The sequence below is a fragment of the Danio rerio genome, chromosome 20 (genome assembly GCF_052040795.2).
Source record: "Danio rerio strain M-AB ecotype USA chromosome 20, GRCz13ab, whole genome shotgun sequence".
NCBI classification, from domain to species: Eukaryota; Metazoa; Chordata; class Actinopteri; order Cypriniformes; family Danionidae; genus Danio; species Danio rerio.
Window position 1 is genome coordinate 37,737,421 of NC_141040.1, and position 21,920 is coordinate 37,759,340.

Here is a 21,920-nt window from a genome sequence, read left to right on the forward strand (position 1 = left end):
CCCCAAATCAGATTAACGCTAGGGATGCACAATATATCTGAGGCCATATCGTTATCGGCCGATTTTTAAGATTATCGTTATCGATCTGATGTCTAAATTAAGCCGATATCTTTAAGCCGATAAATTATGTAATTGTTGCCGCGTATGCGTGGGCGGAACATGTTCAGACTTGTTCATGGATCTCTCCTCACACTGATTGTTCCTTCAAAGTCCGTCCTTTCCTCACATGGTATTGCTGTGCGTTAATAACTCAGTAAGTAACCATTATTCTTATCATTGTATATATGTTTGATTGAGTGCCATTGTGTATTTTATACCTAGTGTATATTTTTATTGTCTGGTCTGTAATTACAGAACATTATAAAATTGATTAAATAAATTGGGGTTTAGTATAAACATTTGGGGCTTATGCCACCCTAAGCACTGATCTTTACACTGCTAATAATATGTCATAACCTGCAGTGTTACCTGGATAAGCCTCGTCAGAATCCAGGTCATTGCCGATGCTGCTGATGCTGGTGGTGTCCAGAGAGTGAATGCTCAGAGACGTGAGTTGACTGCGCAGACGCTCAATATCACTGTCTTTACTGTCCAGAGACATCTGCATCTCCAGACGCACCTGAGACTCCTCTGCTATCATCTGCACAAACAAAAACACAACTTTCTGAACAGATTCAGACATTTATGGATTGTATGAAATGCTAGGAAAAAGGAATCAATGTATCTTTTTATTTTTTTAGTAATCAATACAATATTGACACATGAAAGCTGTGGATTATTTTTTTCTATAATATATATATATTTTTTTACAGTAAGTGTGTTTTCTAAGAGCATGTGGGGGAATCCACTGTATAACTAGACGACATATAATAATAATAATAATAATAATAATAATAATAATAATAATAATAATAATAATAATAATAATAATAATTCCAATTGATAGATTTTTCTATAGAGTTTGACACTGTATGTTTACATTTATTCATTTAGCAGATGCTTCAAATAACCAGAGCAGGAATATAAAGATGCCATGATATGTCAATTTACTTTAGCAGTTTTTGCTTTTAAAGAGACACATAAGGACTGACAGGTGCCTTTTTGTAAAGTGTAGCATGATGAGGCTGTGACTGAGTGTGGAGTTATGGAAGTTGCTATCTTCAATACATCTTTGTACTTCATTACATTAAGTCAGAAAAATATAAGACTGTTTTTGTGTTTTTAAAAAAAAAAAAAAAAAAAATATATATATATATATATATATATATATATATATATATATATATATATATATATATATATATTCACACATACATACATACACAAATATATTCATACATACATACACAAATATATATATATATAGGCCCTATATATATGGGCCCTGCTGCGTTTGATATTATGACCACTTTTTTTTATGCATTTAAAACACAGAGGCAGGTTCTGTGTTAAGGTACTCAAGAGTGCCACTAAAGTCTATATTCGCATAATTGAATCGAGAATTAAATCGCATCACATTGACAGCTTGTGATTCAGAATCAGATCTGAATCAATATCAAGTCCTAATGATATGTACAACGAAGGATTTAAAAAAAAAGACACTTACAGCCTGCATGTCGTTGATTTCTCTCTGGTATTTGATGATGGAGTGGTTAAGCTTTTCTTTCTCCGTGCGGAGCTGCAGCTGGAGTTGTCTGATCTCCTTCTCCTTCCTGCGGATGTCTGTGTTGTTGATTTGGTGTGGCCTGCCGTCCGTCTTCTTCATGACCTCCGCCAGCTTGTTTATAGCCTAAAATACAGACATCTGATATTAGAATTCAGCCGAGACATGCAAAAAAACAGCTATTTTAAGCTATGACGTAATCAACAGTTACAAAGCTGTGATAAAAAAATTCAAAATGCACCTGAATCTTGAGTGTTTTCTCCACCTGTATCTGCTTCTCATACGACACTGTGAGAGATTTCATCTGTTTCTCTTCTTCTTTGATCTTCTCCAGCTCTGTTTATTAAATGTTAAAGCATGGTAAATGAACATTGTACCATCACTCTGTTTATATTATTATAGAAGTCAGCTCACTTTGCTGTATGTGCTTCAGTTTATTGTTGAGCTCCTCTTTCTCACTGGCCAGGTTGGCAACATCCACAGTCAGCGTACGGTTTGACTCCTCCAGCTTGTGTAGAATAGAAGAATAATAATGAATTAATGTTCATCTGGAGAAGATATTTTTTATGTTCTAAAAGAAATCTCTTCTAGTCTGCAGCTGTTTTCTACAGTTGAAGTAAAGGGTGTTAGCCTGTGAAATTAACCTTTGTGCCCAATTAACCTAACTATCCTAGTTAAGCCTTTAATTTGAAATTTAAGCTGAATATTAGCATCTTGTAAAATAACTTGTAAAATATTATGTACTATCATTATGTTAGCTATCAAATTAGTTATTATAAACAACTTATTAAAAGCATTATGTTTAAAAATGTGTTGAAAAACTTCTCTCCATCTTCTCTCCATTAAATAGCACTCAGAAAATATTTGAAAAATAATTCATATTTAGGAGAACAGAAGGGCTAATAATTTTGTCTTCAATTGCACGTGAACATTTTGTAAAATGGTAAAATGTTTTATTTATTCCTGTAATTCAAAGCTGAATTTTCTGACATATTACTCTAGAAATGATTCTAATATGATGCTTTGCTTTATTTAGAACAATTATTGGTGTTAAAGAGTTCATATTTTATCAATGATGAAAACATGTTGATTCGCTTGGTGCTTAACATTTTTGTGCATATCATATCATATCATATCATATCATATCATATCATATCATATCATATATACACAAACCGTTAGGAGACATTTTTTATAGATATGATTTTATAGTTTACAAAGTTAAAATTCAAAGAAATAAACAGCAATTTAATGTCCTGCTACATTTATTATTCATAATTTCATATACACATGACGACAATTTGTGATATAATTAAAGATAATCATGCTTATATATACACTATAAATGAGGAGGATTTCTCTCCTCCTCAACTCCTGGGTCTGAATGCAGACACAATGGATAGAGGTGCAGCAGGTCTCTTGCCCTATCCATTTCAATCATTATCCCTACTGGTAATCCCGAAGATTTTAAACATAGGTGGATATAAGCGATATGTCTAAATGGGAACAAACTCAACTGATAAAAGTCCGCCATTCACTAATTATCAAACAGCTCTGCCAACAAAAATGCTTGCTGCAAACTAATAGCTTTGCTTTATCGGACCTCACAGCATTGCGGGGAAAAACATGCAACAAACCCTGTGGTTCATGTAAACATACAACCCATGCCATGAGCAGACGTCGTCTCACCAAGTTATTGGGTCTCACAGCTCATAGGATATGAAAACTCAGTCTATGAATAATAATGAGAAACTAATGCGTCATCACTCCACTAGCAGATTCGTGCTACATCATTGATTTTGATCCCGCTCCAAAAATTATTTTAAACCCGGAAGATGAAATTAGCTGACAAAAGCTCAAAATGATCCAGATTTATCCACAATTAAAGCTGACAGGTGCTAACATTGTCTTAACTGATGTTCAACACACACAAATCTGTTCATTTTTTTAAAGTGCTTCAGGGTGTTTTGAACCTTTAAAAACCAATTAATACATACATTAGATAAGATTTCTATCATTAATATATGATCAAATCTAAAGTTTTATGCAGTTCATACATTTTACTTTAAACACTCTGTACACAAAAATCGATTTCAGCAGCATTCATTTAAAATAAAATCTTTTGTAACATTAGAAACGTCTTTAAAATGGCAAATCATATAAATCATTGGGAAGTATTTTCAAACAAACAAAAACAAAATTCTGAACAACTAAATCACAGAAATCTAATTGATTTTCAAATATATTCACATAGAAAAAAAAGTATCTAAATACTAATTCCTACTATAACTGTTTTTATTCTATTTTTACCTAAATAAATGAACCCATGGTGAGTTTCCAAATTATAGAATTGTATTGTATATATAATATACACTGACCGAGTTGATGGTACCGTCCTTTTCTGCAAGATCCTGCCGGTGTCTGGCGATCATGTCCTTTATCTCCAGTTCCTTCATGATCTTCTCTTTCTCCAGGTCCGAGTATTGCTCTTCAACGGTGATGCGAGCCAACTGTTCAGAGTCAGCCTTCGTCAGGCTCACCTCCAACTGAGACGCTAACGAGTCCCTATATAAACACAAATAAACCAGGATTCAGTGCACTATATACAGATCAAAGCATGTTTTAATGATGTGCAAGCTGACACTATCTAACAAAATAGAATGATATGGCAAATTGTACAGTAATAATCCCACAAAGAGAGACATTTTCCTAAATATCAGTACATGAGCAGCACCATTATAAATGCAATACTGAATTTATGCTGTTCAAACAAGAGGTTAGTTTTGAGTGAACACTTTATAAACTAAATAAAAAATGGGTCACATTTTATTTTGATGGTCCGTTTGTTGAATTTAGGGTGCTTTCACACCTACACTTTTGTTTCGGAACGTATCCCGTTTGCCCAGTTAGCGCGGTTTGTTTGGCATATGTGAAGAGGCAATCGCGCTCTGTTCCACGCCAAAGTAATCGCTCCGGGATCGCTTGAATGAGGTGGTCTCGGCTCGATTGAAACGAACCCTGGAGCGGTTCGATTGCAGTGAGAAAGCAATCTGATCCGAGCTCGGTTATATCACAGTGTTTTATGGATATGAAATAGGCTTACGGCTGTATGAAGAGAAAATTATGAGTAGGGAGGGAAGTTTCACGAGTCTCCGGATGCCCGCAAACGAGTGATGATCTCCCAGTAATCTCGCGTCTCCCTCCCGGTCCTAAAATAGGCATCGTCGCGCACCCTTCTCACCCCTCCCCACCGCGTCTCTCCTCAGACACGTCGCACGCACGCACCCTGTCTATCACCACCAAACCACCACCTCTCCTGACAGCTTAGCGGGACGCTGCAAAATAAACCCTGACAATCTGACCAATTTAAGGAGAGTTTACTCGCACGTGACTTGTTTTAGCTCTTTTGGTCCGATTAGAAACTTTGCAGTGTGAAAGCGAACCGCTCCAACAGCAAAGAGCAACCATGTAACAATTGTAATCTCTGTTTCGGAACAACTGAATCGATTCACAGGTGTGAAAGCACCCTAAGTTATATTACATCTACATGCCAACTAATTCTCATTAGATTATAAATAGATAGTTACGTTTGAGTTAGGGTTGGTGTTAGAGTTAGTGTAAGTTGACATGTAATTGCAAAGTTTCTTATAGTCAGTTAAATGTCTGTTGAACGAGCAGTTCCAACATATATTAAGCAGACAGTCTACTAATACTCAAATGGACCATCAAAATAAAGTGTTACCTAAAAAAATGATTAAAACGTTAAAAATAAAATGTAAAACACGATAAAAGAGAACTCTTTTCCTGCTTTAAATCCACACACACCTCTCTTCCTGCAGGTCCTCTATTCTCTGCTGAGCATCTTTGTAGAGTTTAACCTTTTCATCGCTTTCCTCTTTCAGCTCTCGAATCTGAGTCTTGTACAGTTTCTAAAACCAGAAATAAACACATGATAATACAAAACAAATACACACAGATTCAAAACGAACACTCTCCAAAAATACATCAAAGACTGGTAGACATACCGTGAAGTACTGCTCAGCCTCCAGCTGGTCCTTCATCTCCTTCAGCTGTTTTTCAAATTCTTCTCGTTCCCTGATTGGATGCAAAGAAAAGGCATTTTTATTGCAAATATGTACAGTTTTGCTTATTTACCAAATTATTAGCTCTCTTGTGAAATTGTAATTCTTTGTCAAATATTTTGCAAGTGCTATTTATTAGAGAAGATATTTAAAACACTTTAACATAACTATTTCTAATTTAACTAACTGTGCAAGATACTAGTAATCAGCCTAAAAGGCCATTTAAAAGTGTAACTACGTTAAAATATACGTGATATTAGAGATGCTCCGATCAATCGGCATCTGCCGATAATCACATTTAATGACTCGATCAGTACTCGCCAATCTGGCCGATCTCATGAACCGATCGCAAGGGTTTGAATAGTTAATAATATAACTTCTTGTACTATACTTAATGCAATAAACTGTAGTTTATCTTCTTATGCATCAAATGTGCATTCCAAACTTTTTCTTGATTGAGACATGTTGAACTCTTCTTCCATCATTTGCAATGTTTGTAATTTTTTTTAACGATTTTTATATCTGTGTTACATTATTTTATGTTAAGCTGCTTCTAGCCATGACTACACGGTTAAAAGTGATGTGTTTAAGGTATTATATGCAGCATCCTTCATTTATTCACTTAGGTAAGGTGAGATCTCCATTTAAGTATTATACTAAGAGGGGAAATGTGCTAAATGCATTATGAAGCATTAAAATCAGTGCTGGGTATTGGCTGATCACCAAGACAAAGAATTGATACTCGGCTGCAAAAATCCTGATCGGAGCAACCTTACATGATATATATTTGTGTGTGGGTCTGGGGTGTACAAGTTCATAAAAATGACACTTTGGTAAGTTATCGTAAAAGCTACAATTACCTAATTACTAAAGAGTCCGAACAATTACATTCAATTTCAATTCAAAAATACATTATTGAACATTTAACTAATTAAAATGTGTGCAAACATTTATATTAAGCATAAGGATTTTCTAATTTTGAAGAAAATCTAATAATTTTTGTCCTCCAATTTTTTGATAGAATATAATACTTTCCACAAGTAGCTTTTAATAAATTGCTTTCATTAAAGATTTATTTGAAAAATATATACATCAAATAATTAAGACACCACTAACAGCTTTGATAAAATACAAATATTTATTGTGTTTATTGTTTGACAGAGATAGAGTTGGAAAACCTGCTGATTTTTTATTCAAGATTATATGTTAAGATTTTTCTATAGATTTTAAAATATGCATGTGTTAAAATGAAGATATAAATAATATATAAAACTGTGCGTCGGTTACAACAAGATTAAAGTATCAGTACGCATGCATATTTTATGTTTTGTGCTGATTTTATCCTATTTTTTAAAATGCATTTACTATTACACACCTAATATAAACATTATATACAAATTGTACTTAAAACACGCTAGTACCAGCAATAAAACCATGCCCCAGCACGCAACTCACTTGGACAGCTCCTGGTTTTGTTTCTCCAGTGTGAGTTTGAGCTCCAGCAGATGGTTGAGTTCTTGTTTGAGCTGTTGTTCTGATGACCGCAGGCTGTTGATCTCCTGCCTCTGAAGTTTGAGATCACCTTGACAGAGAGTTTTCCTCTGTGTCTCCTGCTGCACCCGCACATTCAGCACCTCCACCTTCATGCACACACAAAAACCACTGCATCTGAGCATATATCCAGAGCTCTCCACAAACCAGGTGAAGAATAAGTTGAAAGTCAATAAGAAGTGTCTGTGTCATTTTGTCTTATTTTTTGGTTTCAAATAGATGCAATGCTTGTTTTTTTTATTAAATCATTTCATTATTTAATCATCAAATTAATTTTATCATTTAGTTCAATTAACATTGTTAATTTAGGGTTAAATGGTAAAAGTTTGTTTTGTGTCTCTGGAAAAAGAGTAATCTGACATTAATTAATAATACCAATAAAGAAGAATTTGTGGAATAGTCTATATTTAATCCTGAGGTAGACAGAACTTAAGGTAAGCTGCCCATTTTATTAAAGTTTATTACTTATTGTGAATAACAGGATTGTAATTAATATTTTTAAATTAATTAGATGTACATTTCAGACAACTTTAAAACCATTTAAACCTATAGCTAACCTACAGGCCTTTAAAAGTACTTTTAAAATACCAAACAATGCCAAACATTTCATTTTAGTGCTGACGTGAAACCATACTTAAGATAAAAGCGACATACAGCTACAAACATAGACATAAGAGCGACAGCTACAGACAGGCAAAATAAAAAGTTAGAACATACCTGCTCTGTGAGATTTTCTTTGAGCGAGCGGAGCTCCTGAAGCTCATGTTTGGCTTGTTTGTAATCACAGTCTAATACAGAGTTTTCCTTCTCCAGCTGCATCAGTCTGTTTTCCAGTTGTTGCTTCGCAGATCGTTCTTCCAACAGCTTATGTTCCATGTCTGTCACAGAAACACAAACACACACACAGCGTCACTGAATGAGTCACACGCTTGTGCTGTACACTTCGGAAACATTTACTCAACTAAAATCATCATCATTTTGGAATGAGGAAAACATGTTTGCATACAGGATCAGAATCAGAAGCAACGCAAGTCTCTTTACAAGAAGCATGATGTGAATCTTGACAGTCAAGTCTTTTATTATCGAATGATTTTGTCATTCTCCAGACTGCTTCTCTTTTGGTATTAGTGCAACATAACGTTAAGTAAATACATAGTTTACAGTATGTCTTAGTGGTTTAAGGTGGACAAAGATGTGCTAAATACAAAGATGCCAAGCAATGTAATATTTATAAGAATCAATAATTTAAATGTAATTCTATACTGAGCTTGTTATCAATGCTATGACGAAAATCGAAGTTGTACATACTGTTTTTTACAGGCACCTGTAAAATTCAAGCACCATTCTGTGCCACCAAAAGAGGACATACATTTGCTAATAATCTCAGGTAAAAGATAAAAAGATAAAAAGATAAAAACAGGTAGCATATGAAAATAAATGATTTGACCAAGAAATTATCTTACCAGAGTCTCATTAAGAAATTATTCTATTTATCGTTGAAATCACCTTTGGGTAATAGTTTTTAATGTATTGCTATATATATATATATATATATATATATATATATATATATATATATATATATATATATATATATATATATATATATATATATATATATAAATGCTATATACATAAAAAAAAAAACATTATATGTCTTAATGACGATGACTTTCACTTTCACTTTACCCTATCTGATATACTGTAACTAACAAACTAACTAACTAACTAACATTTTCCTTCGGTGTAAACTGTGCTCTTCAACACAGCACAATTGTTAAGTGTGACTCAACAAATAGTAATAATAAACACTTACAAACCGATGCAATACTTTCAAAAATCACTATTACAATATAAATATCCATGCCTAATACCAGTTGGCCAGAAAGTCTTTTATTAATTGTTAAAATATTGGATTCTGTAATGCAGCAAGTCCAGAGACTGTTGTGTACACCATGATTTAATTTGAAATTTACTTTAATGTGATATATGACTAAAAAGTGGTCATAAAATAATATTTTCTCCATTTAAATAAGTAGCATCTTTGACTCGTAAACACTATTTCACACGTCACGACTTAAAAACAGATGAAAAACACCCTGCAAAAAATATTTATTTATTTTATTTAACTATAAATAAATGTGTGGGATGAATCAGCATATTTGAACACATCTCTTGAATGAATGATTCAGTGAAAAATACAATTCAAATGGTTGTTAATCTTAATCAAGTTACTTGATTTAGCCTATATTATTTTGATCGCTACCATAGACATCAGCATATAAACTCAAAGCATAAACAGAAATTTCATTGATTCTCCAGTAATTCTCTGATTTGAAAGTGTGTTTGACAGATTTGAATGCACTTACGTAATCATACTTGCCATGATTCATATAGGCTATACATATATAAATCACATTCATTTATAATATTGCATAGTTTAAATCAAGTTTATGAAATAATATTAACACAGAGGTCATTTATAGTAAGATTTTGACATATATAAACATTTCTAGTGTTTAAATTCAAAGCTGCTGTTCAATTTTACCTTTCAGGGTCTCAGACTTTGCCTCTATGGATTGGTTGATTTTGTTGTTGTCGGCCAATCTGGCTTTAGTGGCTTTATGTTCAGCCTCCTCCTGCTCCAGACTCTGCTGAACTGCTTTGAGTTTGAAGGAGAGGTCGATCTCCTGCTTATTCTTCTCCTGTTGGAGTTAAATGAGACAACTTTAAATTTAACCACACTCACATCATGAGCTGAGGACATCAGATATTCCGTCACTAGCTAAAACACATACGTACCTTTTCCAGGGTTGTAAGATCCTCTTGTAATTGTCTTTTCTCAACTTCAGCTTTTGATAGAGAACTCTTTATATGCTTCAACTCACCCTCCAGTCCATAGATACGACCTAAGAATGAAAGCAAGGCAGAAAGAGAGACAGACTGATCAAAACAGAAGACAGAAGCTGAAGCCAAAGGTTAGGAATTCAGGTTAACATTTATGTTAAACTGCAAACCATAAAAACATAAATCGGTGTTTTTCTAAGCATAGGCACCTTCTGCTCCACAGACCTTTAGAAAATAATCTCTCTAAAAGGGACATTTAAAGCAAAAAATAAAAGAAATACTCATTTTGAAAACAAAAGATGATATTTTTAAAGAATGCCAGACATTTTGCCTTAGTTATTGACTTTCACAGAAGGAAAACAATTCTGTGGAAGTGAATTATTAACAACATCACTCTTCAAAGTATCTTCTCTTTTGTTAAACAGCAGATAGAAATTGTACAGGTTTTGAGCAAGTGGACAGAACTTTCATTTTTGGATGATATATTTATTTCCAACTTGTGATAATTAAGTCAATATAATAATTAAGTCATAAATATAAAATAACATAAATAAATTATATAATATAAATAATTAAGTCATTAAACTAATATTTTTGTCATCTCAGATTTTTATTTTATTGTTTCGGGGTGGATATGTTGGTGATGGAAATTATGTTTTAAATATTTTTCCTAAAACATTTTGGCAATCACATTTTCTGGTCATGGTGGAAAACTAAGCCATTTGTCGCACGAGTATAATTTTAAAAACAATATACATTTGAAATAATTTTTACACAATATTTTGTTTGTTTATTTTTTGTTCACTATTTGCTCAAATAAATAAATAAATAAATATGTAATTACATTTATAAGACAAATGTGAATAAAATCTGCACAAAATCTAAAATATAGCTATAAAAACATTTTAAAAATAAACCTTTAGTATTGATATTTTTAAATTGTAAAGATCAATATCTCAAATCATGTCAATACAATGGACACAAAAATAATCTCCAGAAACAAGTCTCTTACACTGGGAAAAAAAGAGATTCTTTCTTTAGACGTTTTCTCCTGTCCAGCGACATAACATCAGCTACCTGCCTCTGACCTTAAAATAACGCTATGTTCATATTTACTCAGTCCCTGAGCAGCTCCACCTCGACACAACAACACAGCAAACCAGCAGACAAGAGCCCAGTGTGTGTTTCAGCGAAAAGCCGACCACATAAACATTTATCCTGTTTCTCTCTACACAGCCACGCACCTATGCGTCTTACCAAAATCAGGGGAGTAAAAAGAATCCAAAATTACACTCAGTAAAGATACTGTCAAACTTTTAAATAATTAGAAGTAAAAGTATCTGCCCAAAAACTTTATCAAGTAAAATATATAGTTTTAAAAGTACTCAAGAACAAAAAAAGTAAAAGTAGCATAGCAAAATTAGAAAGAAGAGAGACTATTCTTGTTTCATCTTAAAGGCTCTTCCTCTAATCCAAAGCAAAAATCAATACAAAATATGGCATTTGGTTTGGTTAAAGAGCAAAGGGAAAAGATAACACAGCTAACCAAGTGGAAAACAAAAACATAGTTCTTAAAGGGATGTTCTGACTTTTCTTGAAGCATCAGTATATAACAGACAATAGTCAATATATAATTAAAATACCGTGCATCTACTTTGAGAAGATCAGTAAGCACGGCTTCCAACTGATTTTACATAGCATGCACCTTTAACCACTTCTGGAGATTTGTAACATTACATACTGTAAATACATTAAAATACTGTAAACAATTTTAATTGATCTTTTATAGATTATAGCCTATAAACTAGTGGTTAAGTGCTCCCAAGTTTGATTCCCAGTTCGAGGTCCTTTGACGATCCTTCCCCTCTCTCTGCTTCCCATGCTTTCCTGTCAATTTCCTATCTTTTAAAGGTTAAAACCCCCTAAAAAAATGAAGGTCAGTATTTTTTATTTGTTTTTATTTATTTTATTTATTTATTTTGATTATTCAATTAATGCATTCATCTATTATTTTACTTTCGTATGTATTGTTTGTATATTTTATTGTAAATTGTTGTGTAAATGTTTGTGGGACCAAATAAGTCAATGGGCCCTATCATACACCCGGCGCAATGTGGCACAAGGCGCGGCGCAATACTTGTTTGCTGGTTTCAGCTTGGCGCAAGAGTCGTTTTGAGGCGTTGCACCATGCTGTTTATTTAGCAAATGCATTAGCGCTCATTTGTGCGCCCATAGGCGTTCTGGTCTAAAAAGGAAGGCGTTCTGAGGCGCACCGCTGGCGTGTTGCTATTTTGAGAAACTAAAATAGATTTTTCATTAGACCAAAACAAACCCGGTCTAAACTCCGGCGCAGAGTTGCGCCTCGCTTACGCTCTGCTTAATACGCACAAGAGAGCAATAGCCAAATATCTTTACATATGAAAAAATTTAAATATTAAGGATATATATACAGGATATAATAAGAGTAGATATAGGATATAAATATAAAGGATTCAAATATTACAAAACATTATTTTCTAGCCTACATAAATATGAAAATTCACTGCTTTTATGCCTTCTTCATCTCGGGAGGCTTTTTCAGTTCATTCATAACAATTTGCTTTTGTATAATGTTATTATTATTAGCAGTATTATTTAATATATATTTATATTTGTTTTATTAAAAACAAGCTTAGATTTGCCCACCTGTCAGGTTTTAGACCATATGGGGCACAGCATGTGTTTTAGGATATAACTCAGATTTTTGAACACACTCCGTTAATATTGTTCATTTATTCGTTTGCTGGAAATTAGAACTGAATTTAGAAATAGTTTTGAAACGAATCTTTGCGCTTAACAAACGCAATTAATTATTTATAGACTAATTGATGTCTGTGCATAAAGGTTTCCCTATCCAAGAGCGAAAGTGAAAGTAATCCATTATCTCTCATTCTCACGCAGTAGATGCTCTGTTTAACAGTTTTCTGTAAAAAAAACCTGTTAACTGTTTGCTAGTGAAATGCTAATTTTTTCCACTTAGACTTACTTTGCGTCCTGTAAATAGGGAATGCACTCTTGGCGCGACGCAGCTGGCAATTAAAGGGAATGGGAGATGAGACTCTAATTGGTTTATTCTCAAAACACACCTATAACTCATTAAGAAAATAAACTCAACCCTTTTAGACCATGTGCCACGGCGCAAAGCAGATTTTCCCGTCCGTAAATTATCAAAAATGCATTCTGACACGCCCTGAAAGCGTTTGCACCCTGCGTTTTGCGCTCTGCGCATGGACCGTCAAAATAGAGCCCAATGTGTTTAAATGTTTAAAAAAACAACAAAAAGTTATCAAAAGGAAAATAACAAAATTAACAGTATATACAGTAATTAAGTAAATTTACTCAAGTATTTTACAGGCCAGAACTTAACACAGGCTCCTTCTCTGCTCACCCTGCAGGTCAGTGATGGTCTCTGAGCCGGCGTTTTTCTCTCGTTTCTCCAGCTCCAGCGAGGTCTGCAGGCTGAGTTTGTCCTGCTCCAGAACCAGCCTGCTGTTCTCCAGCTGGGCCAGACGCTCCTGCAGCTCCCTGAGAGAAAGCTCCAGCTGCTGGGACTGTCTAAGGGCCTCGATCTGGGCCTTCTTCAGCCTCTCCGACTCCTCCAGCTCGGCCTGAAGCTTGGCACTCACCTCCTCCAGCTGAGGACACATTTATTTAGCAATTAAAACCCATTATTTTCTATAGTTATTAATATCTGTTATCCTTTTTTTATTTATAATTAACAGAATTACATATTATTTTGAAACGACAATGACATTCGGTTGGCAAGTCTGTTTTTTTTCTTGACATATCACAAACATGTCTCATACTTTATTTTAAATACAAGTTAAAAATCCCTTTAATAAAGATTACAGGTAAGTAATTTGTCGTTGTGAAAACGTTTTTATTTTCCTATTTGTTTAAATAAATTTACATAATAAATAACTATGAATAAAATAACTAATGAATTTAAAAACTGCCTTCTTAAATCATATATATGTTTAAATGAAGATGTTTTATCCCGGCTAAAGTATATTGGTCCCACGCATGCTGTTATTGTTGCAATGTTAAAGGTTTGGTGAAGTGTTACTGAGAGACTCACCTGTCTTTCCAGGTGAATGTTCTTCTCAGCAGACAGATGAGAGATCTGGTTCTTCTTCTTCAGTTCGGCAAGCTGCTCTTTCAGGCTGCTTACTGTTAAGGGAATAAATAGTAAATATGCTAGCAGAGCAAAACTAATACTTTCTACATGTGTAGAATAGTTTCCAGAAAAAGTCTTAAATTAGGTAGAAATGCTGTGTCTGTGCTTTTGGTGAAACCGGAATGAGAGACAGTACTAAACATGCAATATATCACAATACAGATTAAAAGTGCAAGTAACACCATAGCTTTAAGAGAGCTCATCCAAAGTTCATCCAAAAATTTTTATTTACTCACTATTTACTTACCCTTAAGTGGTTTAAAACCTTTAGAAGTTTCTTACTTCCGCTAAACACAAAATATGTTATTTTAAAAAGTGTTTAACTGTTAATGTCCACAGTAGGAAAAACAAATACCATGGAAGTCATTGGTTTCAGCTTTTCAGCATTTTTCAAAATAACTTCTATTGTGCTCAACAGAAGAAGGATACATACTTTGGGTGAACTATCTCTTTAAGGTAGTAAACGGTGGGTTGTGATCATGGTATATTGGTGTGTGTTTGCTATTCTCGCCTTCATTCTCCAGCAGCCGTTTTCTGTCTGTCTCTAGACCAGCTTTTCTTACGCTCTGTGTACGCTGGTGTTTCAGTAAAACTTTCTCTTTCTCCAGGGATCTCAGGTTGTCTTCCGCCTCCTGTCTCGCATTCACCTACAACAACAGCAACAGAGAGACCGTTTGACAAACCTGCACTTTGTTTCCGAATGCTTCTGAGTTAAGGGCTTTTGTTGGATGAATGGATATTACAATATGTCTTACTTCTTCTTCAAGATCTTTGGACAATTTCTCCAGCCGCTGATTTGCTATTCTGTTGAGATACAAAATAATTAGTTCATAGGGATTACATCTGTTTTAAGTACATATATTTGATGCTTTAAATTTGCTATACACTGTTGAAAAGATCCCATTTCCACTCGGATTGCGGATACACTGGTTTCCTTCATACAAAACACTAAAAACCCATCTCTTCAGAGAACACCAGAACCCCTGGTGAATAATACCAAAATCACCTATAAAAGCATTTTTTCTTTCTCTCCCTCTCTGTAAAAAAAAATAAATAAATAATAATAATAAAAACTCCTACTCTAGCACTAAAATTCTCTGAGCAAACAAGTTGCTTTGAATAACTAGCACTTCTTGTTGAATCGCTGAATACCTCCTCAATTTTTTGGACAAAAGTGTCTGTTAAATGACTAATGGTAAATGTAATATGTAATGAAAACCACAAAATTCTGGTTCTGTGCCATTCAAACATCCATCGCCTACTGTTCTACTCTAACCAAGTCTATTTCTTGTTGTAGAAAACAAATAAACAGGACACATTAAAATTTAGACAAAATATAGAGTTTTTATACAAGATCAATATTTTACAGTGGTTTTTACATTAAATATTAGAAATTTAGTTAATGTTTTATTATATATATATATATATATATATATATATATATATATATATATATATATATATATATATATATATATATATATATATATATATATACCAGTATATATATATATATATATTAGAAAACACAGAATAAACATGAAATAAATGAAATCAGAATAATGTACTACTTCTGTAATGTAAAAAAAACATTCCCCTTTAAACTGTGATGATATTCCTTTATAAAATAGCCAACAAACCTCATATGAGTGCCATTGTGTGTTGTCATGCATGTATGTTTTTGTTACCGGCATTTATTTTCCAGTTCTTCCTTTGCTTGCATCTCATGTTTGAATTTTTCCTCCAACTTTTTCAGCCTCTTCTCCAGGTCGTTAGACTACGTGCACAGAAAACATGAAAGAAAAAAAACATGAACAGAAAAAAAAAAACCTGATGCCAGTTGTTTGCTTGATTCTATTAAAAGCAGCAATTATCTAAAGAATGCAGTGAAACACTCCAGTTATGCCGGGTATCGCCACCAAACAGAGCGGTTGTGGGAAACTCTGCTGCAGAAGAAATCACATCAGCTATTTTAGAAAGCTAAGTGCTAATTTTGTGCCACACGCAATTATAAAGCAGCTATCATAAACACTTTCTGCCCTAGTATGCACCCTACAGTTCTAATCCTCTTCACTTTACGGGGATATTTATTTCTCCCCAAAAATTAAATTTGCTTTTAATTTACTTATCCTCAACCCACACAAGGTTCGGATGACTTTTTGCTAGCAGAGTAAAGAAGATTTAGCCCATTGGTTATTATTAAAATGTAAGTCAAGGCTACCAGTAAATAGGGGTGTAACGGATCACGGTTGATCCGTGATTCTTATGGATCACAAAGTGGCCCGTAGATTAATAATTGTTTTTACTAGTAAATTAATCCTAAATTTGTAATGATCACAGAGAGATCACCTCTCACGTCATTCAAATCACAAGTATGAAAGCATTTAGGCTTTCCTGTAAAATATAATGATGACTTAGGTTAAAGGTGTTTTCTGTCACTAATTGTTTAGCCTGCATTAATGCATTCAGAATAACCTGCATGATTAATCATCAAAAGATCAACAACCACGCAACAAATTATAAATGATGGTGATTTGCATATGTTTAATAATCCTTTTAGTTGCTACATTCAAACCGCAAAAATGAAGAAAGAGATTCAGTCTTTTTTGAGGTAGTTATGGAGTTACAAACAGTCAAATAACACAGAAGTACTGAAATAACAATTTATAGTTTAGATAAACCACTGATGTTTATGGTAAAGATTAAATTCACCGCCATATGCATTTAACGACACTTAAAAATAAAATTTGTAGGCAGCAATTACATTATTTAACCAATAGGTGACGACAACCAGCCATCAAAAATATGCCATTGAATATTTCTTCAAAAATGATAATTTAGCAATGAAACAAGAAGTTTTGAGTGAAAAACGAAATCATTTATTGAAAATAAGACAAAAAATAAATATGGGTTATACATTTAGCGTTTTTAGCAACAGTTGTAGTAACAGTGAATTTTTCACAGTACTGAATATTTTACAATTTATTTGTTTTCAGCTGATTATTTCTTCATTTTATTTTTAAGAAAATTACAGGTTTTAAGTTCAGTTTGTTAAAAACTAAAAATGTTTTGATGTACTGTTCTTGTACGAAATGGATAGCAAATTTCATTTGTCTCTTCCCTTTTTTGGCCGATCCGAAAAATTGTCCAATCCGTGACTAAAAAACCTTAATGTGATCTGAACCGTGTGATTTGTGATCAATTAAACCACTAAAAATAAATACCTTTTTTTCAGCCTTGGCAAACAGAGTAATAAGGTTCAGTTCTTGCACTAATTGAACATTAATTTAATAAGACTTTAATTTATTATCTTGAGCAACAGGTATAAATTTTGTTTTGTTTGTATTCATTTTCCTTTATTTTCTATTTAGGCTGGTGGTGTTTCTATTTTAGTTTCTATTTCAGATGTCGCCCCAGAAGAATGAACCAACTATTCAAGCATATGTTTTACGCTGCAGATGTCCTTCCAGCCACAACCCAGTATTGGGAAACATCCATACACACTTATTCAAGCACACATTCAACAACTACGAACAATTTAGTTTATTCAATTCACCTATAGCGCATGTCTTTGGACTGTGGGGGAAACCGGAGGACCCAGAGGAAACCCACTTGAATATGAGTAGAACATGCAAACTCCACACAGAAATGCCAACTGGCCAAGCTGGAACTCAAACCAGCAACCTTCTTGCTGTAAATCAACATTGCTAATCACTGAGCCACAATACTACCCATGTTTAGTCTGTATGGTACTGTTTTTTCTTAACGTGCTGTAGCCACTGATTTGCATTTTATTAATCAATATCATGCAATCTTTTTTAAATGGATACTTAAACTAGTAAACTGGAAAACTTAAACTTGGAAACCATATTAGGGGGAGTAAATGATGACAGCATTTTATTTTATGGGCGAACTATGCCTTCTACTAAACTAATTTACTAAAGAAAAAATTCACCTACATATTGGCGTGAGGCTGAGTAAATGAACAAGTATATTTTTATTTTTGGGTTAACCATCTCTTTTATTGACATGAAAAACATGTTCTATTTATCTTAATATTAAATTAGCAATTATTCAATATTTCTATGAAAACTGCTATTACTAAAAACAATATGCACCTCTGTGTGGTTTAAGCCATGATCTTCAATGATATCCTCCTCTGAACACTTATTTTGTTGTGTTAACAATCTGAAAAACACAGAAAAAAAAGGATTACTATAAATGCCACACTCTGTTGAGCCAGCATCATCTTTGTTTACTCTATACTTCAAGGCTTTGTAAATCAATTCAAGATGAAAACGAGTAAAGTTGGATGAAAAAGTTTGAAGGCAAGAGGAAATGAAAGAAAGTAAATCTCAAAGCAACTCTTCAATCTGGGCTTTGCCAGCAGCCCATGTGGCTTCACTCAGAAACTGAGAGAGGAAACAGTGAACGGATAGGGGAAAAAGAGGGAGCAGTGATGGAACAAACACAGCTTTCATTCACGGTTCCCATAATCATGTAAAAATACTGTATATCCCGTCTCGATTGATCCATAACAGGAGCTTGCTGTAGTTTTACAGCTCTTTAGTGTGTGTGGAAGATAATGATATACCTGTTTTAATGTCCAACAACTCTACAGAGTCTGAAACGTAGGCTATTAACTCTTCCTGTATTAGATGTCATTTACAAACTGTTTTTACAGTAGATATTAATTTAAAAGTGTAACTGAATATATATTATTGAGACTTAAGAATTTAGTTTTATTCATTTTATTTCAGTTTCAGTTAATTTAGTGCAGGTAAAACTAAATAAAAAAATATATAAATCCTGCCTCAGTAACTAAGAAAAACAAACAATCCAAATTCAGATTAAATTTTTTATTTTTACGATTAATCACTGTTCTTTTAGTTTTTTAAATTACTATGTTTAGCACCGTTGATGTTTTTTTATTTTGAAGTAAGAATATTTTTAATGGGTTTTAGTTTACAATAATAACCCTGATTTAGAACATGTTTTATTTGGAAATATCTTTTTAATTATAAGATTAAAAAGTCATTAAAAATATTGTTTGCTAGCCCTCTAGTGATGCCTGTATTGAAATAAACTTTCTTTTATTTCAATACAATGAATGTACTTCATTTTACTTCAATAATGCTTTAATTTGAATATGTTTAAGGGATTGTATGGTAATAATTTATGTGTTGAAGTTACAAGACATTTGTTATTTTTATTGACTATGATAATTTTTTTTTTTGTTTTCTGAAAATTTCCCATCTCAAATTGTCCTAAATCTGTTATGTTTTGAAGTGCAGATGAAAGCTTAGCCTCTTTTTAAATACAACATATATAAACAAATACAAATACATGCATATTTTTCAAAACAGGTTTTATTTTTTAACTATGAGAAAATCAATGCCATAAACCTAAACAAATTATACTTCACATTTGAGATTGATCTCTCGAAAAAATTAGGTTTTAGTGAAATTTTGTTGGGGCTGCAGTACCAAATACTTCCATCAGACCACTGCACACTTTAAAAATCATGTCCATGTTTGTGTGCGTGTGCATGTTCATGTAGCAAGTGCTGAACTAAGTTTTGTATAATTTTTGAAGATTTTTTTTAAAAGCACAAACAAGTACAAAATTTGTCAATCAAAAATAACAGTACCTGTAAACAGTCTAAAATTTGCTCAGCTCAAAAATATTTCAGACTATAAATGACTCTTTGTGAACAAAAATCTCTAAAATCTTCATCTGGTAATCATAAACAGCTGGAAAAATCATGGAAATTCATTGGCAAAAAGGTGTTTGAACCTTATTGGGGCTCGTTAAATACTTTTTTCCACAGGCGTTAGTTACATTACATGATCGTATTACGCAACGGAACACTTACAGTATGTAACATGACAATACACTGCATTACTAACAGTTTATATCACAAGACAACATTTCAACAACATCTGTTTAACTTTCACACTTACTGGTCCTCCCTGAAATAGGTGAAACCCACAAATGGTAGCTGGTTCCCTGCGAAGGCACGGGGCGGAGGGAACGTCTCTGTTCCTATCGGATCATCCTTAATGTCATCATCAAAGTTACTGGTGTCAATATCGCTACTCAGCTCTGGCACCACTGGAGCCATGGCTGAGAGAGACAGAAAGAGAGAGAGAAAAAAGAAAAAATATTGTAAAAAAATTGGAGTGTATGTGTGTGTATGTGTGAGTGTGTGTGTGTGTGTTTGCCCAGCAGTGAAAGGCTTAGTGTGTGTAGCACACAAAGCAGACACTGTACTGAAGGGAGGAGTGGCATGAATGATTTGCCAAGCTGGTCAGTGCTTTACTCACTACCTACAGCGCACACACACATACACACTCACTCGCGCTCACTTACACATCCAAAACACTGGCTCATTCTGGAGTTAAAGAGCTGATAGAACATGTGTTAGTAGGCTGTATTCACACATTCACAAGAGTCAGGAATGTTGGATGAGAGATATTTTAAAGATTCGATTTTGTATTAGGATAGAATAAACCACTTTTATCTTTATACGACACAATTATTTACAATTTTATTTAGATTCAAAATAAAAAACTCACCGGCCACTTTATTAGGTACACCTCTCCAACTGCTCGTTAACGCAAATTTCTAATCAGCCAATCACATGGCAGAAAGTCAATGCATTTAGGCATGTAGACATGGTCAAGACGATCTGCTGCAGTTCAAACAGAGCATCAGAATGGGGAAGAAAGGTGATTTAAGTGACTTTGAACATGGCACAACACGTCCAACCTTGAGGCGGGTGGGCTACAGCAGCAGAAGACCACACTGGGTGCCATTTCTGTCAGCTAAGAACAGGAAACTGAGGCTACAATTCACACAGGCTTACCAAAATTGGACAATAAAAGATTGGATAAACGTTTCCTTGTCTGATGAGCCTTGATTTCTGCTGCAACATTCAGATGGTAGGGTCAGAATTTGGCGTCAACAACATCAAAGCATGGATCCATTCTGCCTTGTATCAACAGTTCAGGCTGGTGGTGTAATGGTGTGGGGGATATTTTCTTGGCACAATTTGAGCCAACTAGTACCAATTGAGCGTTATGTCAATGCCTCAGACTGGTTTCCTAAACATGACAATGAGTTCACTGTACTCAAATGGCCTCCACAGTCACCAGATCTCAATCCAATAGTGGACCTTTGGGATATGATGGAAAGGGAGATTCACATCATGGATGTGCAGTTGACAAATCTGCAGCAACTTAGTGATTCTATCATGTCAATATGGACCAAAATCTCTAAGGAATATTTCCAGTACCTTGTTGAATCTGTGCCGCGAAGAATTAAGGCAGTTCGGAAGGCAAAAGGAAGTTCAACCTGATACTATTGAGGTGTACCTAAAAAAGTGGCCAGTGAATATATATATACTGTGTTATGTGACTAAATAGTTTTGGATTTATGTTTTTTTCCCTCTAATTATTCCATTTTGCTTTTTTCATTATTTCCATCTCAAATTTGTTTAAAGTTTATTTTATTTCCATTATTAAAGTCAAAATACTTATATGATGCAAAAAACACAATA

General features: G+C 33.8%; 1 protein-coding gene across 19 annotated transcripts in view; it reads right to left on the bottom strand.

The window, feature by feature from the left end:
- Positions 1–21,920, bottom strand: part of rock2b (rho-associated, coiled-coil containing protein kinase 2b) — a 125,818-nt gene that overhangs the window by 68,987 nt on the left and 34,911 nt on the right. For 16 of the 19 annotated variants that reach the window (XR_015517449.1, XR_015517448.1, XR_015517446.1 and 13 more), the window contains 18 exon segments: positions 20,323–20,485; positions 18,478–18,547; positions 16,048–16,136; positions 15,115–15,163; positions 14,871–15,006; positions 14,261–14,352; positions 13,571–13,817; positions 10,099–10,205; positions 9,845–10,001; positions 8,014–8,174; positions 7,201–7,385; positions 5,689–5,758; positions 5,489–5,592; positions 4,042–4,228; positions 2,078–2,171; positions 1,905–1,999; positions 1,607–1,789; positions 469–640 (listed from right to left, as the gene is read on the bottom strand). Coding sequence is in view for 14 of the 19 variants with exons in the window: in XM_087296351.1 (XP_087152477.1) it covers positions 469–640; positions 1,607–1,789; positions 1,905–1,999; positions 2,078–2,171; positions 4,042–4,228; positions 5,489–5,592; positions 5,689–5,758; positions 7,201–7,385; positions 8,014–8,174; positions 9,845–10,001; positions 10,099–10,205; positions 13,571–13,817; positions 14,261–14,352; positions 14,871–15,006; positions 15,115–15,163; positions 16,048–16,136; positions 18,478–18,547; positions 20,323–20,485 (2,361 nt within the window). In the remaining 5 variants the exon portion in view is untranslated. 19 annotated transcript variants of the gene reach the window in all.